Source organism: Coregonus clupeaformis, chromosome 13, assembly GCF_020615455.1.
Source record: "Coregonus clupeaformis isolate EN_2021a chromosome 13, ASM2061545v1, whole genome shotgun sequence".
Taxonomy (NCBI): domain Eukaryota; kingdom Metazoa; phylum Chordata; class Actinopteri; order Salmoniformes; family Salmonidae; genus Coregonus; species Coregonus clupeaformis.
The window spans coordinates 31,023,880-31,044,862 of record NC_059204.1 but is presented as its reverse complement, the minus strand read 5'-3'; the positions used below and the strand labels follow the sequence as shown (position 1 = coordinate 31,044,862).

The following is a 20,983-nucleotide window of genomic DNA, read 5'->3' as shown; positions in this document are numbered from 1 at the left end:
ACAGCATCCGAATAGTGCACTTCCCTTCAATTCGCAAGTGGATGAAACTATCTCACCGGAGAAAGCATCCGAGTGAGCAAAACAGCGCCCCTCTGTCTTACTTTATATAGCCCATGTATCTGATGTTGTCTGGCCAAAAAATAGAATAGAAGCTCGCCGCCATTGGACTCTGGAGCAGTGGAAACGCGTTCTCTGGAGTGATAAATCACGCTTCACCATCTGGCAGTCCGATGGACAAATCTGGGTTTGGCGGATGCCAGGAGAACGCTACCTGCCCGAATGCATAGGGCCAACTGTAAAGTTTGGTGGAGGAAGAATAATGGTCTGGGGCTATTTTTCATGGTTTGGGCTAGGCTCCTTAGTTACAGTGAAGGGAAATCTTAATGCTACAGCATACAATGACATTGTAGACGATTCTGTGCTTCCAACTTTGTGGCAACAGTTTGGGGAAGGCCCTTTCCTGTTTCAGCATGACAATGCCCCGTGCACAAAGCGAGGTCCATACAGAAATGGTTTGTCGAGATCGGTGTGGAAGAACTTGACTCGGCTGGCCAGAACCCTGACCTCAACCCCATCGAACACCTTTGGGATGAATTGGAACGCTGACTGCGAACCAGGCCTAATCGGCCAACATCACTAATGCTCTTGTGGCTGAATGGAAGCAAGTCCTTGCATCAATGTTCCAACATCTAGTGGAAAGCCTTCCCAGAAGACTGGAGGCTGTTATAGCAGCAAAGGGGGGACCAATGCCATTTTAATGCCCATGATTTTGGAATGAGATGTTCAACGAGCAGGTGTCCACATACTTTTGGTTTGGGCATGTAGTGTTTGTATTTACAGTTGAAGTCGGAAGTTTACATACACTTAGGTTGGAGTCATTAAAACTAGTTTTTCAACCACTCCACAAATTTCTTGTTAACAAACTATAGTTTTGGCAAGTCAGTTAGGACATCTACTTTGTGCATGACGAAAGTAATTTTTCCAACAATTGTTTACAGACAGATTATTTCACTTTTAATTCACTGTATCACAATTCCAGTGGGTCAGAAGTTTACATACACTAAGTTGACTGTGCCTTTAAACAGCTTGGAAAATTCCAGAAAATGATGTCATGGCTTTAGAAGCTTCTGATAGGCTAATTGACATCATTTGAGTCAATTGGAGGTGTACCTGTGGATGTATTTCAAGGCCTACCTTTAAACTCAGTGCCTCTTTGCTTGACATCAAGAAAACAGCCAAAACCTCAGAAAAAAATTGTAGACCTCCACAAGTCTGGTTCATCCTTGGGAGCAATTTCCAAACGCCTGAAGGTACCACGTTCATCTGTACAAACAATAGTACGCAAGTATAAACACCATGGGACCACGCAGCCGTCATACCGCTCAGGAAGGAGACGCGTTCTGTCTCCTAGAGATGAACGTACTTTGGTGTGAAAAGTGCAAATAAAGATGCTGGAGGAAACAGGTACAAAAGTATCTATATCCACAGTAAAACAAGTCCTATATTGACATAACCTGAAAGGCTGCTCAGCAAGGAAGAAGCCACTGCTCCAAAACCGGCAAAGAAAAGCCAGACTACGGTTTGCAACTGCACATGGGGACAAATATCGTACTTATTGGAGAAATGTCCTCTGGTCTGATGAAACAAAAATAGAACTGTTTGGCCATAATGACCATCGTTATGTTTGGAGGAAAAAGGTGGATGCTTGCAAGCCGAAGAACACCATCCCAACCGTGAAGCACGGGGGTGGCAGCATCATGCTGTGGGGGTGCTTTGCTGCAGGAGGGACTGGTGCACTTCACAAAATAGATGGCATCATGAGGAAGGAAAATTATGTGGATATATTGAAGCAACATCTCAAGACATCAGTCAGGAAGTTAAAGCTTGGTCGCAAATGGGTCTTCCAAATGGACAATGACCCCAAGCGTACAGTCGCGGTCAAAAGTTTTGAGAATAACACAAATATTGGTCTTCACAAAGTTCGCTGCTTCAGTGTTATGAGATATTTTTGTCAGATGTTACTATGGTATACTGAAGTATAATTACAAGCATTCCATAAGTGTCAAAGGCTTTTATTGACAATTACATTAAGTTTATGCAAAGAGTCAATATTTGCAGTGTTGACCCTTCTTTTTCAAGACCTCTGCAATCTGCCCTGGCATGCTGTCAATTAACTTCTGGGCCACATCCTGACTGATGGCAGCCCATTCTTGAATAATCAATGCTTGGAGTTTGTCAGAATTTGTGGGGTTTAGTTTGTCCACCCGCCTCTTGAGGATCAACCACAAGTTCTCAATGGGATTAAGGTCTGGGGAGTTTCCTGGCCATGGACCCAAAATGTCGATGTTTTGTTCCCCGAGCCACTTAGTTATCACTTTTGCCTTATGGCAAGGTGCTCCATCAAGCTGGAAAAGGCATTGGTCGTCACCAAACTGTTCTTGGATGGTTGGGAGAAGTTGCTCTCGGAGGATGTGTTGGTACCATTCTTTATTCATGGCTGTGTTCTTAGGCAAAATTGTGAGTGAGCCCACTCCCTTGGCTGAGAAGCAACCCCACACATGAATGGTCTCAGGATGCTTTACTGTTGGCATGACACAGGACTGATGGTAGCGCTCACCTTGTCTTCTCCGAACAAGCTTTTTTCGGATGCCCCAAACAATCGGAAAGGGGATTCATCTGAGAAAATGACTTTACCCCAGTCCTCAGCAGTCCAATCCCTGTACCTTTTGCAGAATATCAGTCTGTCCCTGATGTTTTTCCTGGAGAGAAGTGGCTTCCTCGCTGCCCTTCTTGACACCAGGCCATCCTCCAAAAGTCTTTGCCTCACTGTGCGTGCAGATGCACTCACACCTGCCTGCTGCCATTCCTGAGCAAGCTCTGCACTGGTGGTGCCCCGATCCCGCAGCTGAATCAACTTTAGGAGATGGTCCTGGCGCTTGCTGGACTTTCTTGGGCGCCCTGACGCCTTCTTCACAACAATTTAACCTCTCTCCTTGAAGTTCTTGATGATCCGATAAATGGTTGATTTAGGTGCAATTTTACTAGCAGCAATATCATTGCCTGTGAAGCCCTTTTTGTGCAAAGCAATGATGACGGCACGTGTTTCCTTGCAGGTAACCATGGTTAACAGAGGAAGAACAATAATTTCAAGCACCACCCTCCTTTTAAATATTCCAGTCTGTTATTCTAATTCAATCAGCATGACAGAGTGATCTCCAGCCTTGTCCTCGTCAACACTCTCACCTGTGTTAACGAGAGAATCACTGACATGATGTCAGCTGGTCCTTTTGTGGCAGGGCTGAAATGCAGTGGAAATGTTTTTGGGGATTAAGTTCATTTTCATGGCAAAGAGGGACTTTGCAATTAATTGCAATTCATCTGATCACTCTTCATGACATTCTGGAGTATATGCAAATTCTCATCATCAAAACTGAGGCAGCAGACTTTGTGAAAATTAGTATTTGTGTCATTCTCAAAACTTTTGACCACGACTGTACTTCCAAAGTTGTGGTAAAATGGCTTAAGGACAACAAAGTCAAGGTATTGGAGTGGCCATCACAAAGCCCTGACCTCAATCCTATAGAACATTTGTGGGCAGAACTGAAAAAGCGTGTGCGAGCAAGGAGGCCTACAAACCTGACTCAGTTACACCAGCTCTGTCAGGAGGAATGGGCCAAAATTCACCCAATTTATTGTGGGAAGCTAGTGAAAGGCTACCCGAAACGTTTGACCCAAGTTAAACAATTTAAAGGCAATGCTACCAAATACTAATTGAGTGTATGTAAACTTCTGACCCACTGGGAATGTGATGAAATAAATAAAAGCTGAAATAAATCATTCTCTCTACTATTATTCTGACATTTCACATTCTTAAAATAAAGTGGTGATCCTAACTGACCTAAAACAGGGAATTTTTACTAGGATTAAATGTCAGGAAATGTGAAAAACTGAGTTTGAATGTATTTGGCTAAGGTGTATGTAAACTTCTGACTTCAACTGTGTGTATATATATATATATATATATATACACTCATTCAAGGGTTTTTCTTTATTTTTTACGATTTTCTACATTGTAGAATAACAGTGAAGACATCAAAACGATGAAATAACACATATGGAATCATGTAGTAACCAAAAAAGTCTAAAACAAATCAAAATATATTTTATATTTGAGATTCTTCAAAGTAGCCACCCTTTACGTTGATGACAGCTTTGCACACTCTTGGTATTCTCTCAACCAGCTTCTTGAGGTAGTCACCTGGAATGCATTTCAATTAACAGGTGTGCTTTGTTAAAAGTTAATTTGTGGAATTTCTTTCCTTCTTAATGCGTTTGAGCCAATTAGTTGTGTTGTGACAAGGTAGGGGTGGTATACAGAAGATAGCCCTATTTGGTAAAAGACCAAGTTCATATTATGGCCAAAACAGCTCAAATAAGCAAAGAGAAACGACAGTTCATCATTACTTTAAGACATGAAGGTCAGTCAATCCGGAAAATGTCAAGAACTTTGAAAGTTTCTTCAAGTGCAGTCGCGAAAACCATCAAGCGCTATGATGAAACTGGCTCTCAAGAAGACCGCCACAGGAATGGAAGACCCAGAGTTACCTCTGCTGCAGAGGATAAGTTCATTAGAGTTACCAGCCTCAGAAATTGCAGCCAAAATAAATGCTTCACAGACTTCAATTAACAGGCACATCTCAACATCAACGGTTCAGAGGAGACTGCGTGAATCAGGCCTTCATGGTCGAATTGCTGCAAAGAAACCACTACTAAAGGACACCAAAAATAAGAAGAGACTTGCTTGGGCCAAGAAACACGAGCAATGGACATTAAGACCGTTGGAAATCTGTTCTTTGGTCTGATGAGTCCAAAGTTGAGATTTTTGGTTCCAACTGCCGTGTCTTTGTGAGACACAGAGTAGGTGAATGGATGATCTCTGCATGTGTGGTTCCCACCATGAAGCATGGAGGAGGAGGTGTGATGATGTGGGGGTGCTTTGCTTTTGACACTGTCTGTGATTTATTTAGAATTCAAGGCACACATAACCAGCATGGCTACCACAGCATTCTGCAGCGATACGCCATCCCATCTGGTTTGCACTTAGTGGGACTATCATTTGTTTTTCAACAGGACAATGACGCAACACACCTCCAGGCTGTGTAAGGGCTATTTGACCAAGAAGGAGAGTGATGGAGTGCTCCATCAGATGACCTGGCCTCCACAATCACCCGACCTCAACCCAATTGAGATGGTTTGGGATGAGTTGGACCACAGAGTGAAGAAAAAGCAGCTTCAAGACTGTTGGAAAAGCATTCCAGGTGAAGCTGGTTGAGAGATTGCCAAGAGTGTGCAAAGCTGTCATCAAGGCAAAGGGTGGCTACTGTCGTAGTAAATATATAATGTTATAGCTTGGTCTGACTAAAATCTTGTGCATGACCCATTTTGTGTTGGGCCTTTGTATTCAATACAATGGACAAAAGAGTCCTATCTTGTCAGCCTTGTCAGCAGGTGGCCAAGGACAACACCCACGCCATAGGTCTCTCAGTTCTTCCAACTCACGAGTTCTTGCTCTGAGGACACACACACACACACACACACACACACACACATCATCACTGATAAACACACACACACACACACACACACACACACACACACACACACACACACACACACACACATCATCACTGTTAAACACACACACACACACACACACACACACACATCATCACTGTTAAACACACACACACACACACACACACACACACAAAAATCCCCTTCTCTTAGGCTGAACATCTGAAGACAGAGAACCCGACTCAGAGCCAATGCAACAGTGACACTAGCCTGGAGGGGACCTCGCCCAACTCATCAGGACCAATCAGAAGATCAGAACTACTAGATTCAACCTACTTCATTTTATTGTATAAAATGTCAGCACACAATGTTTTGGGGCTCTCTTCAGATATCTCCCTAAGAGTTTGACGAACGGGTCCGTGCACGCGATTCCAGATATCTTTACCTCTGAATAAACTGCCTTATATTATACCATTATCCACCCTGTCCAAAGTCTCTACTTGGTCTCAGTTCTCCAGTAAACTTGTATTATCAACACTACTTTGAAGAATCTCAAATATAAAATATATTTTGATTTGTTTTAGACTTTTTTGGTTACTACATGATTCCATATGTGTTATTTCTACAATGTAGAAAATAGTATAAAATAAAGAAAAACCCTTGAAGGATTAGGTGTGTCCAAACTTTTGACTGGTACTGTATATATATATATATATATATATATATTTTATTTTTTAAAATATGTTTTAAAATGCTGAGTTCAGGAGGCCCCTTGATGATGTGAGGCCTGAATCAATAGATCCTCTTCTGCCTAATGGAATGTCTGCCAGTGGCTACACACACTCAACCGGTGACGCATCTCTCAAGCAATGCATGTTCGGATACCGGGCATGTGCAATCTCAGTACAGGGCAGACTGGGGAAAAGGCACAACCGGTCGCGCGAGTTCCATACAGGGCAGATCAACAGGCGCAACCAACGGATGGAGTGTGGGAGGCGAACTTGACTACGACTTGCGGGCAGTGGGTTCCGAACAACAATGGCAAACATTTGTTTAATAAAAAAAACACCCAAAAGGGCACTTTGGAGACTAGAAGTGCAAAGGGGCATGTGCTCTGCACAGGTAGCGCCCTATCGGTGCACGTACCTGATTACAGTAGTCAAGTTGTCTAACAGGGTAATGTTTTCATTCTAGACAGATTATATTTGGCTCTTTGCACACATGCATTTATGTACAAGAGGTTTGTGAAAAATCATAACTGTACATAACATAAAGCTATCTTTCTCACTGATCACACGGTCCCTATTCCCACCCAGGTGTCAAATAAAGACCATTCATGCCACTTCTATACAAAGTGATTTTCGTAGCAGGTTAGGAGAGCATTTTCGTTAACCCTAACCCCTTTCCTAACCTTAACGTCTGTCTCCAAACCTGCTACGGGGAAAAAGTCACTTCGGTATCGATGTGGCTTGAAAACAGTGATTCTCGTGTCTGTTGTCTGCTGTTTTCCGTCAGCTTTTCACTTCTCCGTCAGCTTTTCACGTCTTAACCACGCCCCTCAACCATCACACACAAATAAGATGGCGACTTGCAGGAAGATGAGACGTAGCTGGAAAATTCACTGTGCATTTGCCGTGTTTATCTTGTTACAACTATTTCCTCTCAACAGTATTTCGGCACCGTTGGAACCCCATAACGGTATGTTTAATATTCAACAGGAAGTTACCATGGAATATTTATGGTTAGTTTTATGGACTAAACTGGAAACTAGGAAAAAAGAGGTGAAATCATTACATCAGCAATAGGCCCTTTTCACGTGACGTCAGACAACTTCCGTTCTGCCGCGATGCAGGTTATGTTTACATCCGGTGTCGCTTAGGAACGCTTAGCTAGTAGCACATCATTATGGAGTTCACCCAGTCCCTTTCACATCTGCCACCAATACGACTTAACGACGTAGAACGACTTGCTGACAAGTGGTCCCTTACTTCAAGATCGAAGCTTGATAAAGGCTACAAGTTCTTCGTTGAAGGTTACCTGTTTGATTATGAAGGTACGTGTTTATCTTTATTTAGCTTAAATTAGCCCTATGCTAGCGAAGGTTATGAGCTGACGAGTTTCTGTTTTGCAGCCTCTTTTTAATATTACTGCTGTTTGTATCGACCGTAAGATAAGAGTCAGTAATGTATTAATGGCTAATGCTGCGCCCTTTCTCCCAATCACTGTATTGAAACAGTCTCAAGTGTAGTTAACGGTGAGGTGACAGTGAGAGGGCGATGTTACAGGTCCATGAAGAAAAATGAGGAGGCTCATCGGCTTCAGGTTTCTCAGATAAACAGTTCTCTAACATTATGATAAGATAGGTTAAGATAGATAAGTTTTCTTTTGTTGTGTTTTGCTGCGGTTGCAGATTTAATAAGAATGATTCCACAAAGTTCCACTGTGGATCAGTTTGTTTCTCAGTCTGAGCTCTGATTTTGTATCATTAAACTTAATACACAACGAAATTCTTACAAACCGATGTGGGTTGTTGACGGCAATAAAGACTGGGAAAGATTCTGTGATAACTCAAAATGTTCAAATTTTCGATAAGTGTTGGCACTACTTGTCAAAGGTTTCAGAACAGCCAATTTTTCTTAATTAAAAAAAGAAATTGGGTTTTGAAAATTGTGTACAGTAGTTTATAATGAAACGCAGAAAAAATGTTTTGTAAGTACAGCACTAATTGTTATGTCTCTATGAACAGGTTACACTAGACTCTGCAGAGGTTCCTGTGGTACTCAATCACATGTCATGTTCCTGCTCTGCTGGGAAAGCACTATGTAATCACATAGTAGCACTTCTTTTCAAAGTGCTCACTATGTTACCATGGGCTTTAAGACAGTGCCATTGCCTCTGTCATGCACCAGCGCACTGCAGACCTGGCACCGGCCTAGGACACAGGTCAGACATTATTTGTTACACTGATGCAGAACTTTGCAGTTTGTATTGACTTTTGACAATGTATTGTTCATCATTATTATATCACAGGGAATTGTACCAGAGGCCACCAATGATATGGCGGTGTGTAAACCAGCGGCTAAGAAAAAAACAAGTGTCAGAGCTGGTGTGAAGTGCACACTGTACCGAGCCTATGATGGTGAGTCTGAATGAGCCCCCGCCTGTACTAGAGCACAAAGACTTTAGTGCATTTCTAAAATAATACAAACATAAAAGTGATTATTATTTGTTACTTTTTATATAGACTTTCAGTGGATATTTTTTTATTTGTATTAGAAGCATGTACGAGACTGGATGAGTGTGGTTGTCTTTTTTAGTGAAAAAGATAAGGTGGCATTTAATGAAATCTAAACTTGACATATCTCACTTTCATGCCAGGGCCTATTCCGGATCCTCACGTCATGGCCAGTGCTGAGAAACTGAAAGACATCCGTCCACAACCAGGGGATTTGCAAATTGCTGCACGGGCTTGAGGGCCTTAATTTGGTGGACTCTAAATTTGGCCCTGTGCCATTTGGGTCTGTGCTTTCTTACCAGTGCCCTCTAGAATTAAGTAGAGATATTATTAAACACCCTGGTGCCAGTGAGTTTCCTCAGTTGCCTATTGAAGGTTACAACTTTAAATTTCCCATTGATTTTGAGCCCAACTACATACAACAATGTCATTTGGACAGCCTGATTGTGTCAGAGGAGATGTCTGCTGCTATTGAAGCAGAAACAAGAATGCAGTCAGAATGCCAGCTGTGGAGCCAGGTACGCAAACCCCGACTGACAGCCAGCAGATTCCGTGAAATATGCCATGTTCGTGGGGAGTTGTCTGCCAAGGCTTTGGCAACCCGCATTCTGAGAGGAACTCCTCAGACAGCTGCTATGAGAAGAGGGTTGGATCTGGAACCTGAGATACTGAGGCAATATTCTGATTTTTGTGATGTCTCTCTGAAACAATGCGGGGTCATCATCCACCCTGATTCACCTCACCTTGCAGCCAGCCCGGATGCTAAAGTCTTCTGCCCAACAGAAGCACCACCATTTGGTCTTGCTGAGGTTAAGAGTTGCGATGTTGAAAATGTTACCCAAGTTAAACACCTGATCACAGTTAAAGGCCAGGCCTGCCTTAAGAAGAGCCACAAATACTACTATCAGGTTCAAGGCCAACTCGCCTTAAGCGGACTTCAGTGGTGTGACTTCATTACAGATACCCGCACTGACTTCACAGTTGAGAGAATCTTTAGGGATGAGGAGATTATCCACTCAATGCGACAGAAGCTTGATCATTTCTATTATAACATCTACATGGATGTCTTCTTAAGTTATAAAACATAAGGCAGAATTTTATGTGTAAATAGTGTTAAGGTAAATGTGGAAGGTGAACCTTTGACATTTTTTTCTTTAACTGCAAATTAACTTGTCATATACTGTATATCTCCTATGTACTGAAACACACATTTTGAAAAGGATTGTGATGTAAATGTCGACATGTTTTTCTTTAACTGCAAATGAACTTAATTGTGTTATATACTGTATATCTATGTATTGAAATACAAATTTTGAAAAGGATTGCGATGTTGTAAATGCTCTTACCAAAATCAAAAGGATTGGAAGCAGTTGCTTGCAAACATATATTTAATAGTTCCATCAGTGCCATGACACATAAGCACATAACATGGTTAATAGTTGGATATTTTTACAATATATCACATTAGGTTCATTAATAGCTATGAAAAAGTTATTACCCTTAACAAAAACATACAGTATAACATTAGATCAATTAAATTACCAACAAAGTTAATTCATATTTACATTTTTTTGTACATACAATACAGTAATATAAAAGTACTTCTATTTACAGCCCATCTAGCTTACTCAGGAAATATACAACTTCCAGTTGACAAAAACATCAGACTGGTTTGTCTCCTTTAATGTCAAGAGGTCCCTGATAGTTCGACATGAGGCAGCAGATGGCCCACAGCTGATTCACTGAACCCACTGTGGAAAGAGGAACAAGCCCATCCCAGATATGGTACTCCTTCACCCTCCGTATGGCCCTCTCGACTAAAATCCTCAGCCGGGCGATGGCCTGGGTCTTAAGAGTGTCCTCCCTGCTGAGCTGAGGAGATTTTTTCAGTGGAGGGATGACGAGTGTTGCCCCCACTTCTGACAACATCCTCTCGATCAGGAAACCCTTGTCCGCCATTAATTCATCTCCGGGCTGAAGTAAATGCAAGATCTGACATTTCCGTGTTATTTCCATGTCGGAGATGGAGCCTGTGTAGAGCTTTGATACAAATGTGATAACACCACATGGAGCTACACCAATCAGCCCTTTAAAGGTGGTGTGATTTTTGTAGCTCGAAAAGGTTTCTGACTGTAGTGAGAGGGAGGATGGTGTTTCACAGCGGATCTCGGTGCAGTCTACTATAACTCTCACCTGAGGGCAGTAGAGCTTGAACTTATCAGGCATTGTGGCCTGCACCTGCTCTCTTGTCATCCACACCGGCAGTGAGCCAAGAACCTGGTAAAGGTAGCTAGTCCATGTTAAAATGATGCGGCTAACTGTGGACAGGCTGACCTCAAAGATGGTAGACAAGGTTTTCTCCTGAAGCCCAGCTGCAACACGACACAGAAACATAAATAGTTCATCAATAAGTGGAAGTTTTCGGTGAGGGCTAGGTGTCACATGTGCCGTTTGCTGTGCCTTAGACCAGTATACAAGCCGTGAAGCAGAGGGATAAACAGAATCCCAAAACACAGTGAAGACCTCCTTTGAGCTGAATCGTGTGTAGTAGCGATAGTCCTCATCTGTGACACAAAAATTAAAAAGGAGTGGATGCTGCTTCTTAACTGTCAGGTGCTGGATCTCAATTTCTAGGGACAACACTTGCAGCTCCAACTCTCGAATTCTTTGAGTAGCACTGTCCAGTTTACCTTAAGGGGAAGAAAAAGCATACATGTTGGTAGGTTAGTTATTACTCATCTATCCCATCCCATTTTCAATAAATAAAACTGAAGAAGCTTCTAAGATGGATGAGGTTTAAAACGCCAAGTCTTTTTCACAGAGAGACCAGTTACTCCAAATCGTAGTATAAAATAGTATTTTTACTTAACTGCCATATACTTTTACTTTTTTTGCCAAACAGATACATGGTTACTCTTATTTGTAATACTAACCAGGAGAAGGACGGCAGGCATAGTCGTGATCGTTTGTCACTGCAGGCAAAGCACCCTCTGTGCTGTCAGGCATCTCATGATCAGAATCATCCAGGACAGCAACACCAAGACGCTTTCTTGCTCGCTGGTAAACTGACTCCCGAGCTTGTGAGCCGCCTCCTATATGTGTGAAATTAACCATATGCTTGTCATGATACATTTTGGTAATCACTTTTCAGTCCCTAAAATGACAAAATGTAGCAGCTATATTGCATCAGGATTAAATTATTAAACATTTTGTACAAGTAATATATTATTGGATTACAGTAGTATTACGTTTAACGCTGTCTACCTATCCTTACCCCAATCATTCCAGTGGAATCTAGACGGCACTGATCCCTGTTTAATACGGATCCGTCCACTGGCCGATGTGTATCTATCCTCAGGGGGGAAAGTGCTGACTGCAAACAAAGGTGCTCCCACGAAGAATCTTAAAACTTGGTCCCTCATCTCTCCTGATCGCCCTCACCCAACGGGCACGTATTTCTCCATCAACAGGGAAATCGTGAAAACTCAGATACGGGAATTTCTGTTTGTTGTTTGAACAAAATGGTACACTGCAATAGCATCTTCTCGAAGATTGTGCCATGCTTCGGTGTTGGATGGGATACTGTTGCGATACAGACACCGGGAGAAAAGAAACAGCTAAATTAACATTCAGCTTTGACCAGGAATCAATATTTATCTAGCTATCATGCACAACAGTATTTGAATAGGTGAGTTACTATACATTCATGAATAAACTAACTGCCTAACAAAGGGTTAGATAGCTAGCTAAGTAAACTTGTTACATTACAGCCAGGCAGCAATGTAACGCTACCTTTTAACGTTATCGGTATCTGGTACTAAGTTGTTGTTAGCTAACGTTAGCCCACTTTTAAGTAACTAAGGCAGTGAACAATTATGAATTAACAATAACGTTAGCAAGTTACAAACCATTGCATATACGTAAACATTATTACTATTAACTTTACTAATTTAACTTAAACGTACCTTTTGGAATTTCTTCAAGTAGCTAGCTTGCTAGTTAGTGGTCAACAGTTGTATTTTCGTTGAGAAGTCTCAGGTTACGGGCGAACGGAAGTGAAGTTAACCTGCTACGCGGAAAGGCGGAAGTTAGATGACGTCATCGTGAAAAGGGCCTATTGAGGTGCGTGGGTAAAATCACTGGCCAAGCCAAGCCAGTAAAAAAAAGCTATATTACAACCTAGGTTGTGATATTTGCGTTGTTTGCTAAATAATTTCGTTCATACGCCACCGTGACAACAAAAAGACAAGTCACACAGTAGCAGAATAAATTGAACTACATAAGTTGTTGTTTCATCACTAAACCGGAGCGCAACATCTGTCAGGTGAAGTCCACAAAGCAAATATTGCATGTAACAAACAGTTATGACCTGCAGCATGGTCAAGCAAGTTGTTTTCGACAATTTACTAAACAAATACTGATTTTGAATCATGGCGTTACCGCAAGTCAGCACAAAGACAACAGGAGCCTGCCTCCGCTATTCCAGCACCATTTCAACTTAAACATGATCAAATCAACAAGGCTATATGCTTAGTTGAATACACTGAAAACAAACTTAAAGATACCAAAACAATTTAGTCCAATCAATGTTGCTAAATATCACGTGGCTGTCGATGGAACTGATTTATGTGTTTGCGCGCAAGTAATAAAGAAACAGTTGACTCCCCCTACTTGTAGACTAGTAGAAGGCCAATGCCATCCTCTTTCATCTATGGCGCTGGCATAAAGTACATTTTTAGTTTTCATTTTCATAGGCTACCTAGCTAAATAGCTTGCTAGCCTAACTTCCTTGCACTGGCAACAATGAACCAGTTAAGTTAGCTAACGTGATCCTACTAGGCTACAGTTGAAGTTGGAAGTTTACATACACTTAGGTTGGAGTCATTTTTTAAAATTTAACTAGGCAAGTCAGTTAAGAACAAACTCTTATTTACAATACCGGCCAAACCCGGACGACGCTGGGCCAATAGGCCCTTTTCACGTGACGTCAGACAACTTCCGTTCTGCCGCGATGCAGGTTATGTTTACATCCGGTGTCGCTTAGGAACGCTTAGCTAGTAGCACATCATTATGGAGTTCACCCAGTCCCTTTCACATCTGCCACCAATACGACTTAACGACGTAGAACGACTTGCTGACAAGTGGTCCCTTACTTCAAGATCGAAGCTTGATAAAGGCTACAAGTTCTTCGTTGAAGGTTACCTGTTTGATTATGAAGGTACGTGTTTATCTTTATTTAGCTTAAATTAGCCCTATGCTAGCGAAGGTTATGAGCTGACGAGTTTCTGTTTTGCAGCCTCTTTTTAATATTACTGCTGTTTGTATCGACCGTAAGATAAGAGTCAGTAATGTATTAATGGCTAATGCTGCGCCCTTTCTCCCAATCACTGTATTGAAACAGTCTCAAGTGTAGTTAACGGTGAGGTGACAGTGAGAGGGCGATGTTACAGGTCCATGAAGAAAAATGAGGAGGCTCATCGGCTTCAGGTTTCTCAGATAAACAGTTCTCTAACATTATGATAAGATAGGTTAAGATAGATAAGTTTTCTTTTGTTGTGTTTTGCTGCGGTTGCAGATTTAATAAGAATGATTCCACAAAGTTCCACTGTGGATCAGTTTGTTTCTCAGTCTGAGCTCTGATTTTGTATCATTAAACTTAATACACAACGAAATTCTTACAAACCGATGTGGGTTGTTGACGGCAATAAAGACTGGGAAAGATTCTGTGATAACTCAAAATGTTCAAATTTTCGATAAGTGTTGGCACTACTTGTCAAAGGTTTCAGAACAGCCAATTTTTCTTAATTAAAAAAAAGAAATTGGGTTTTGAAAATTGTGTACAGTAGTTTATAATGAAACGTGAAAAAATGTTTTGTAAGTACAGCACTAATTGTTATGTCTCTATGAACAGGTTACACTAGACTCTGCAGAGGTTCCTGTGGTACTCAATCACATGTCATGTTCCTGCTCTGCTGGGAAAGCACTATGTAATCACATAGTAGCACTTCTTTTTCAAAGTGCTCACTATGTTACCATGGGCTTTAAGACAGTGCCATTGCCTCTGTCATGCACCAGCGCACTGCAGACCTGGCACCGGCCTAGGACACAGGTCAGACATTATTTGTTACACTGATGCAGAACTTTGCAGTTTGTATTGACTTTTGACAATGTATTGTTCATCATTATTATATCACAGGGAATTGTACCAGAGGCCACCAATGATATGGCGGTGTGTAAACCAGCGGCTAAGAAAAAAACAAGTGTCAGAGCTGGTGTGAAGTGCACACTGTACCGAGCCTATGATGGTGAGTCTGAATGAGCCCCCGCCTGTACTAGAGCACAAAGACTTTAGTGCATTTCTAAAATAATACAAACATAAAAGTGATTATTATTTGTTACTTTTTATATAGACTTTCAGTGGATATTTTTTTATTTGTATTAGAAGCATGTACGAGACTGGATGAGTGTGGTTGTAAAAAAAAAAAAAAAAGATAAGGTGGCATTTAATGAAATCTAAACTTGACATATCTCACTTTCATGCCAGGGCCTATTCCGGATCCTCACGTCATGGCCAGTGCTGAGAAACTGAAAGACATCCGTCCACAACCAGGGATTTGCAAATTGCTGCACGGGCTTGAGGGCCTTAATTTGGTGGACTCTAAATTTGGCCCTGTGCCATTTGGGTCTGTGCTTTCTTACCAGTGCCCTCTAGAATTAAGTAGAGATATTATTAAACACCCTGGTGCCAGTGAGTTTCCTCAGTTGCCTATTGAAGGTTACAACTTTAAATTTCCCATTGATTTTGAGCCCAACTACATAGTAGCAAGTAGCTAGCTTGCTAGTTAGTGGTCAACAGTTGTATTTTCGTTGAGAAGTCTCAGGTTACGGGCGAACGGAAGTGAAGTTAACCTGCTACGCGGAAAGGCGGAAGTTAGATGACGTCATCGTGAAAAGGGCCTATTGTGCGCTGCCCTATGGGACTCCCAATCACGGCCGGTTGTGATACTGCATGGAGTCGAACCAGGGGGTCTGTAGTGATGCCTCAAGCACTGAGATGCAGTGCCTTAGACCGCTGCGCCACTCGGGAGCCATTTAAAACTCATTGTCAACCACTCCACAAATTTCTTGTTAACAAACTATCGTTTTGGCAAGTTGGTTAGGACATCTACTTTGTGCATGACGCAAGTAATTTTTCCAACAATTGTTTAAAGACAGATTATTTCACTAATAATTCACTGTATCACAATTCCAGTGGGTCAGAAGTTTACATACACTAAGTTTACGGTGCCTTTAAACAGCTTGGAAAATTCCAGAAAATGATGTCATGGCTTTAAAAGCTTCTGATAGCTAATTGACATCATTTGAGTCAATTGGAGGTGTACCTTTTGGATGTAGTTCAAGGCCTACCTTCAAACTCAGTGCCTCTTTGCTTGACGTCATGGGGAAATCAAAATAAATCAGCCAAGACCTCAGAAGAAAATGTGTAGACCTCCACAAGTCTGGTTCATCCTTGGGAGCAATTTGCAAACGCCTGAAGGTACCACGTTCATCTGTACAAACAATAGTACGCAAGTATAAACACCATGGGACCGCGCAGCCATCATACTGCTCAGGAAGGAGAAGCGTTCTGTCTCCTAGCGATGAACGTACTTTGGTGCGAAAAGTGCAAATCAATCCCAGAACAACAGCAAAGGACCTTTTGAAGATGCTGGAGGAAACAGGTACAAAAGTATCTAGATCCACAGTAAAACAAGTCCTATATCGACATAACCTATCCTACCGACCCTTGACTTCGACTCCAACACTCTACTCAGCAAATTGGATGTAGTCTATCACAGTGCCATCTGTTTTGTCACCAAAGCCCCATATACTACCCACCACTGTGACCTGTACGCTCTTGTTGGCTGGTCCTCACTACATATTAGTCGCCAAACCCACTGGCTCCAGGTCATCTATAAATCACCGCTAGGCATATCCCCGCCTTATCTTAGCTCATTGGTCACCATAGCAACACCCACCCGTAGTATGCGCTCCAGCAGGTATATCTCACTGGTCATCCCCAAAGCCAACACCTCCTTTGGCCGCCATTCCTTCCAGTTCTCTGCTGCCAATGACTGGAACGAACTGCAAAAATCTCTGAAGCTGGAGGCTCTTATCTCCCGCACTAACTTTAAGCATCAGTTGTCAGAGCACCTTACCGATCACTGCACCTGTACACAGCCCATCTGAAATTAGCCCACCCAACTACCTCATCCCCATATTGTTATTTATTTTGCTCATTTGCACCCCAGTATCTCTATTTGCACATTCATCTCTTGCACATCTATCATTCCAGTGTTAATACTAAATTGTAATTATTTTGCACTATGGCCTATTTATTGCCTTACCTCCATAACTTGCTACATTTGCACACACTGTATATATATTTTCTGTGGTATTTTTGACTTTGTTTTGTTTACCCCATATGTAACTCTGTGGGTTTTTTTTTTTTATCGCACTGCTTTGCTTTATCTTGGCCAGGTCGCAGTTGTAAATGAGAACTTGTTCTCAACTGGTTTACCTGGTTATATAAAGGTGAGAAAAAGAAAAAAAAAACGGAAAGGCCGCTCAGCAAGGAAGAAGCCACTGCTCTAAAACCGCCATAAAAAAGCCAGACTACGGTTTGCAACTGCACATGGGGACAAAGATCATACTTTTTGGAGAAATGTCCTCTGGTCTGATTAAACAAAAATAGAACTGTTTGGCCATAATGACCATCGTTGTGTTTGGAGGAAAAAGGGGGTTGCTTGCAAGCCGAAGAACACCATCCCAACCGTGAAGCACAGGGGTGGCAGCATCATGCTGTGGGGATGCTTTGCTGCAGGAGGGACTGGTGCACTTCACAAAATAGATGACATCATGAGGAAGGAAAGTTATATGGATATATTGAAGCAACATCTCAAGACATCAGACAGGAAGTTAAAGCTTGGTTGCAAATGGGTCTTCCAAATGGACAATGACCCCAAGCATACTTCCAAAGTTGTGGCAAAATGGCTTAAGGACAACAAAGTCAAGGTATTGGAGTGGCCATCACAAAGCCCTGACCTCAATCCTATAGAACATTTGTGGGCAGAACTGAAAAAGCGTGTGCGAGCAAGGAGGCCTTCAAACCTGACTCAGTTACACCAGCTCTGTCAGGAGGAATGGGCCAAAATTCACCCAGCTTATTGTGGGAAGCTTGTGGAAGGCTACCTGACACGTTTGACCCAAGTTAAACAATTTAAAGGCAATGCTACCAAATACTAATTGTGTATGTAAACTTCTGACCCACTGGTGTGCCACAATGTGATGAAATAAATAAAAGCTGAAATAAATCATTCTCTCTACTGTTATTGTGACATTTCACATTCTTAAAATAAAGTGGTGATCCTAACTGACAGGGAATGTTTACTAGGATTAAATGTCAGGAAATGTGAAAAACAGAGTTTAAATGTATTTGGCTAAGGTGTACAGTGGGGAGAACAAGTATTTGATACACTGCCGATTTTGCAGGTTTTGCTACTCACAAAGCATGTAGAGGTCTGTAATTTTTATCATAGGTGCACTTTAACTGTGAGAGACGGAATCTAAAACAAAAATCCAGAAAATCACATTGTATGATTTTTAAGTAATTAATTTGCATTTTATTGCATGACATAAGTATTTGATACGTCAGAAAAGCAGAACTTAATATTTGGTACAGAAACCTTTGTTTGCAATTACAGAGATCATACGTTTCCTGTAGGTCTTGACCAGGTTTGCACACACTGCAGCAGGGATTTTGGCCCACTCCTCCATACAGACCTTCTCCAGATCCTTCAGGTTTCGGGGGCTGTCGCTGGGCAATACGGACTTTCAGCTCCCTCCAAAGATTTTCTATTGGGTTCAGGTCTGGAGACTGGCTAGGCCACTCCAGGACCTTGAGATGCTTCTTACGGAGCCACTCCTTAGTTGCCCTGGCTGTGTGTTTCGGGGTCGTTGTCATGCTGGAAGACCCAGTCACGACCCATCTTCAATGCTCTTACTGAGGGAAGGAGGTTGTTGGCCAAGATCTCGCGATACATGGCCCCATCCATCCTCCCCTCAATACGGTGCAGTCGTCCTGTCCCCTTTGCAGAAAAGCATCCCCAAAGAATGATGTTTCCACCTCCATGCTTCACGGTTGGGATGGTGTTCTTGGGGTTGTACTCATCCTTCTTCTTCCTCCAAACACGGCGAGTGGAGTTTAGACCAAAAAGCTATATTTTTGTCTCATCAGCCCACATGACCTACTCCCATTCCTCCTCTGGATCATTCAGCAAACTTCAGATGGGCCTGGAATTCTTACTGGTTGGTAGGTGATCAAATACTTATGTCATGCAATAAAATGCAAATGATTTACTTAAAAATCATACAATGTGATTTTCTGGATTTTTGTTTTAGATTCCGTCTCTCACAGTTGAAGTGTACCTATGATAAAAATTACAGACCTCTACATGCTTTGTAAGTAGAAAAACCTGCAAAATCGGCAGTGTATCAAATACTTGTTCTCCCCACTGTATGTAAACTTCCGACTTCAACTGTACATCTAGGCTACATATTGAATTTCAATCGTCTCAGGCCAGTGGCACAACATATATGAATTTATGATTTAGATCAGAATCGCCATCATAATCACTGGCTTGTACAGAGAATTAAGTCAAAACCACAAGTCCAAATCCACATCTCCATCCATGGCTTAGGAAAGGGCTGATTTAGCAAGCAAGCTACTGCAGGACATCAACACAAGCAGACCAGAAACACACGTTTTTTGACAGTGATGACGTTTTTCTTAGGATGTGATTTGATTGGTGTGAAGCCAAACCCAAACTGGCCTCTGTTGGAGGGGCTTTTTGCTGCACCAGGACAACCCACAGTTGAGCTCCGCTCAATGCTGATTGTCTAATTTTTATGTATTTTTTTAATCAAGGGAGGCCAAATGCTTGCTGGCATCAATCAATCAAATTCTACTGCAGCAACATGTCGTACTCTTTTGTTCCAAACAGCATCATATACATGGGCTACACGTTTCCCTCGCTCTGATTTCTCTGGTGAGATTCAGCCACTTCCGAATTGACTGAAAATTAAGAAAACACATATTTGGGAAAGCTTGGCTTCCTTTGGCATCCATGAATACACGCCACTGGACATCAGTTATTTTCAGGTAGGAAATTCGGAGCTCTAGAAAGATGCCAGAGTTTCCGACTTAGAATTCTGAGTTGGATGACCGTTCAAAACGATTTTTCCCAGTCGGAGCTCGTTTTTTCCCCGTGTTCCCAGTTGTCTTGAACACACTGAAGTTGGAGAGTTTCCAGTTGTTATGAACGCAGCATAAGATCTTTCAGGCATTCTAAACAACTAACAAAAATCGGATTAATAGTAGGTTGTTCTATTTGATTTCAATAACTTTTTGACCACACCCCTTTTATTTGAACAAAACTTTCCATACATTTGCCCATGGTGGAAGTGGTCAAAGTGACTTTTTGGACATGAGATGCAGGTGCTCAAAGTTGACCATTTTGCATACCATGTAAAAGCTTGCTAACATGGTTGTCAATTATTTGATTTTTTTGTCATTTCATAAATAACATATTTGTATATTGTTTGCCTTTAACATAAATTATCTAAAAACACGTTAACATTTTTGCTTGGAAAATAAATAAATCTTGGACCCTAATTTACATAATCTGAGGTTTGTGTGTTGTGCCCACAATCAGTTGACACAGCATACTCTTGAATACAGGGTGGGTGTCATTTAAATCATAGAAATATAATGCATAGACTGGACCTATCCTTTCAGACCACTGAAATTTAGCTGGTACACCATGGAAATTTAAGTTAAATTGAAAATTTTAAATTACTACTATAAGGATGGCCGTCGGTCCACCCACTGTTGAATGTCAACTTAAATGGAAAGTCTAACAATTTATATTATTTGAATCAGTTTCCTATGGAATATTGACAGTGTCATTTTAAAGGTAGACTCAGCAAAACAACGTTGCCATGAGCAGCACCGCAGATATTGCGAGATGCAAGACTTCGCATGGGCATGGGTTTGCTTCACGCTGTTAGAGTGTGGTAGGTACGGGACCAAAACAGTTGAGAAGTTAACCTCGAACTTCAATGCTCTTAGTTGTG

At 41.7% G+C, this 20,983-nt stretch overlaps 1 protein-coding gene across 1 annotated transcript in view; it reads left to right on the top strand.

The window, feature by feature from the left end:
• Window positions 1–7,154: 7,154 nt before the first annotated feature.
• Window positions 7,155–20,983, top strand: part of LOC121580113 (trans-Golgi network integral membrane protein 2-like) — a 36,210-nt gene continuing 22,381 nt past the window's right edge. Inside the window, exon 1 of the mRNA XM_041895166.2 lies at window positions 7,155–7,255. Coding sequence (XP_041751100.2) covers window positions 7,155–7,255 — 101 coding nt within the window. The remainder of the gene's footprint in view (window positions 7,256–20,983) is intronic.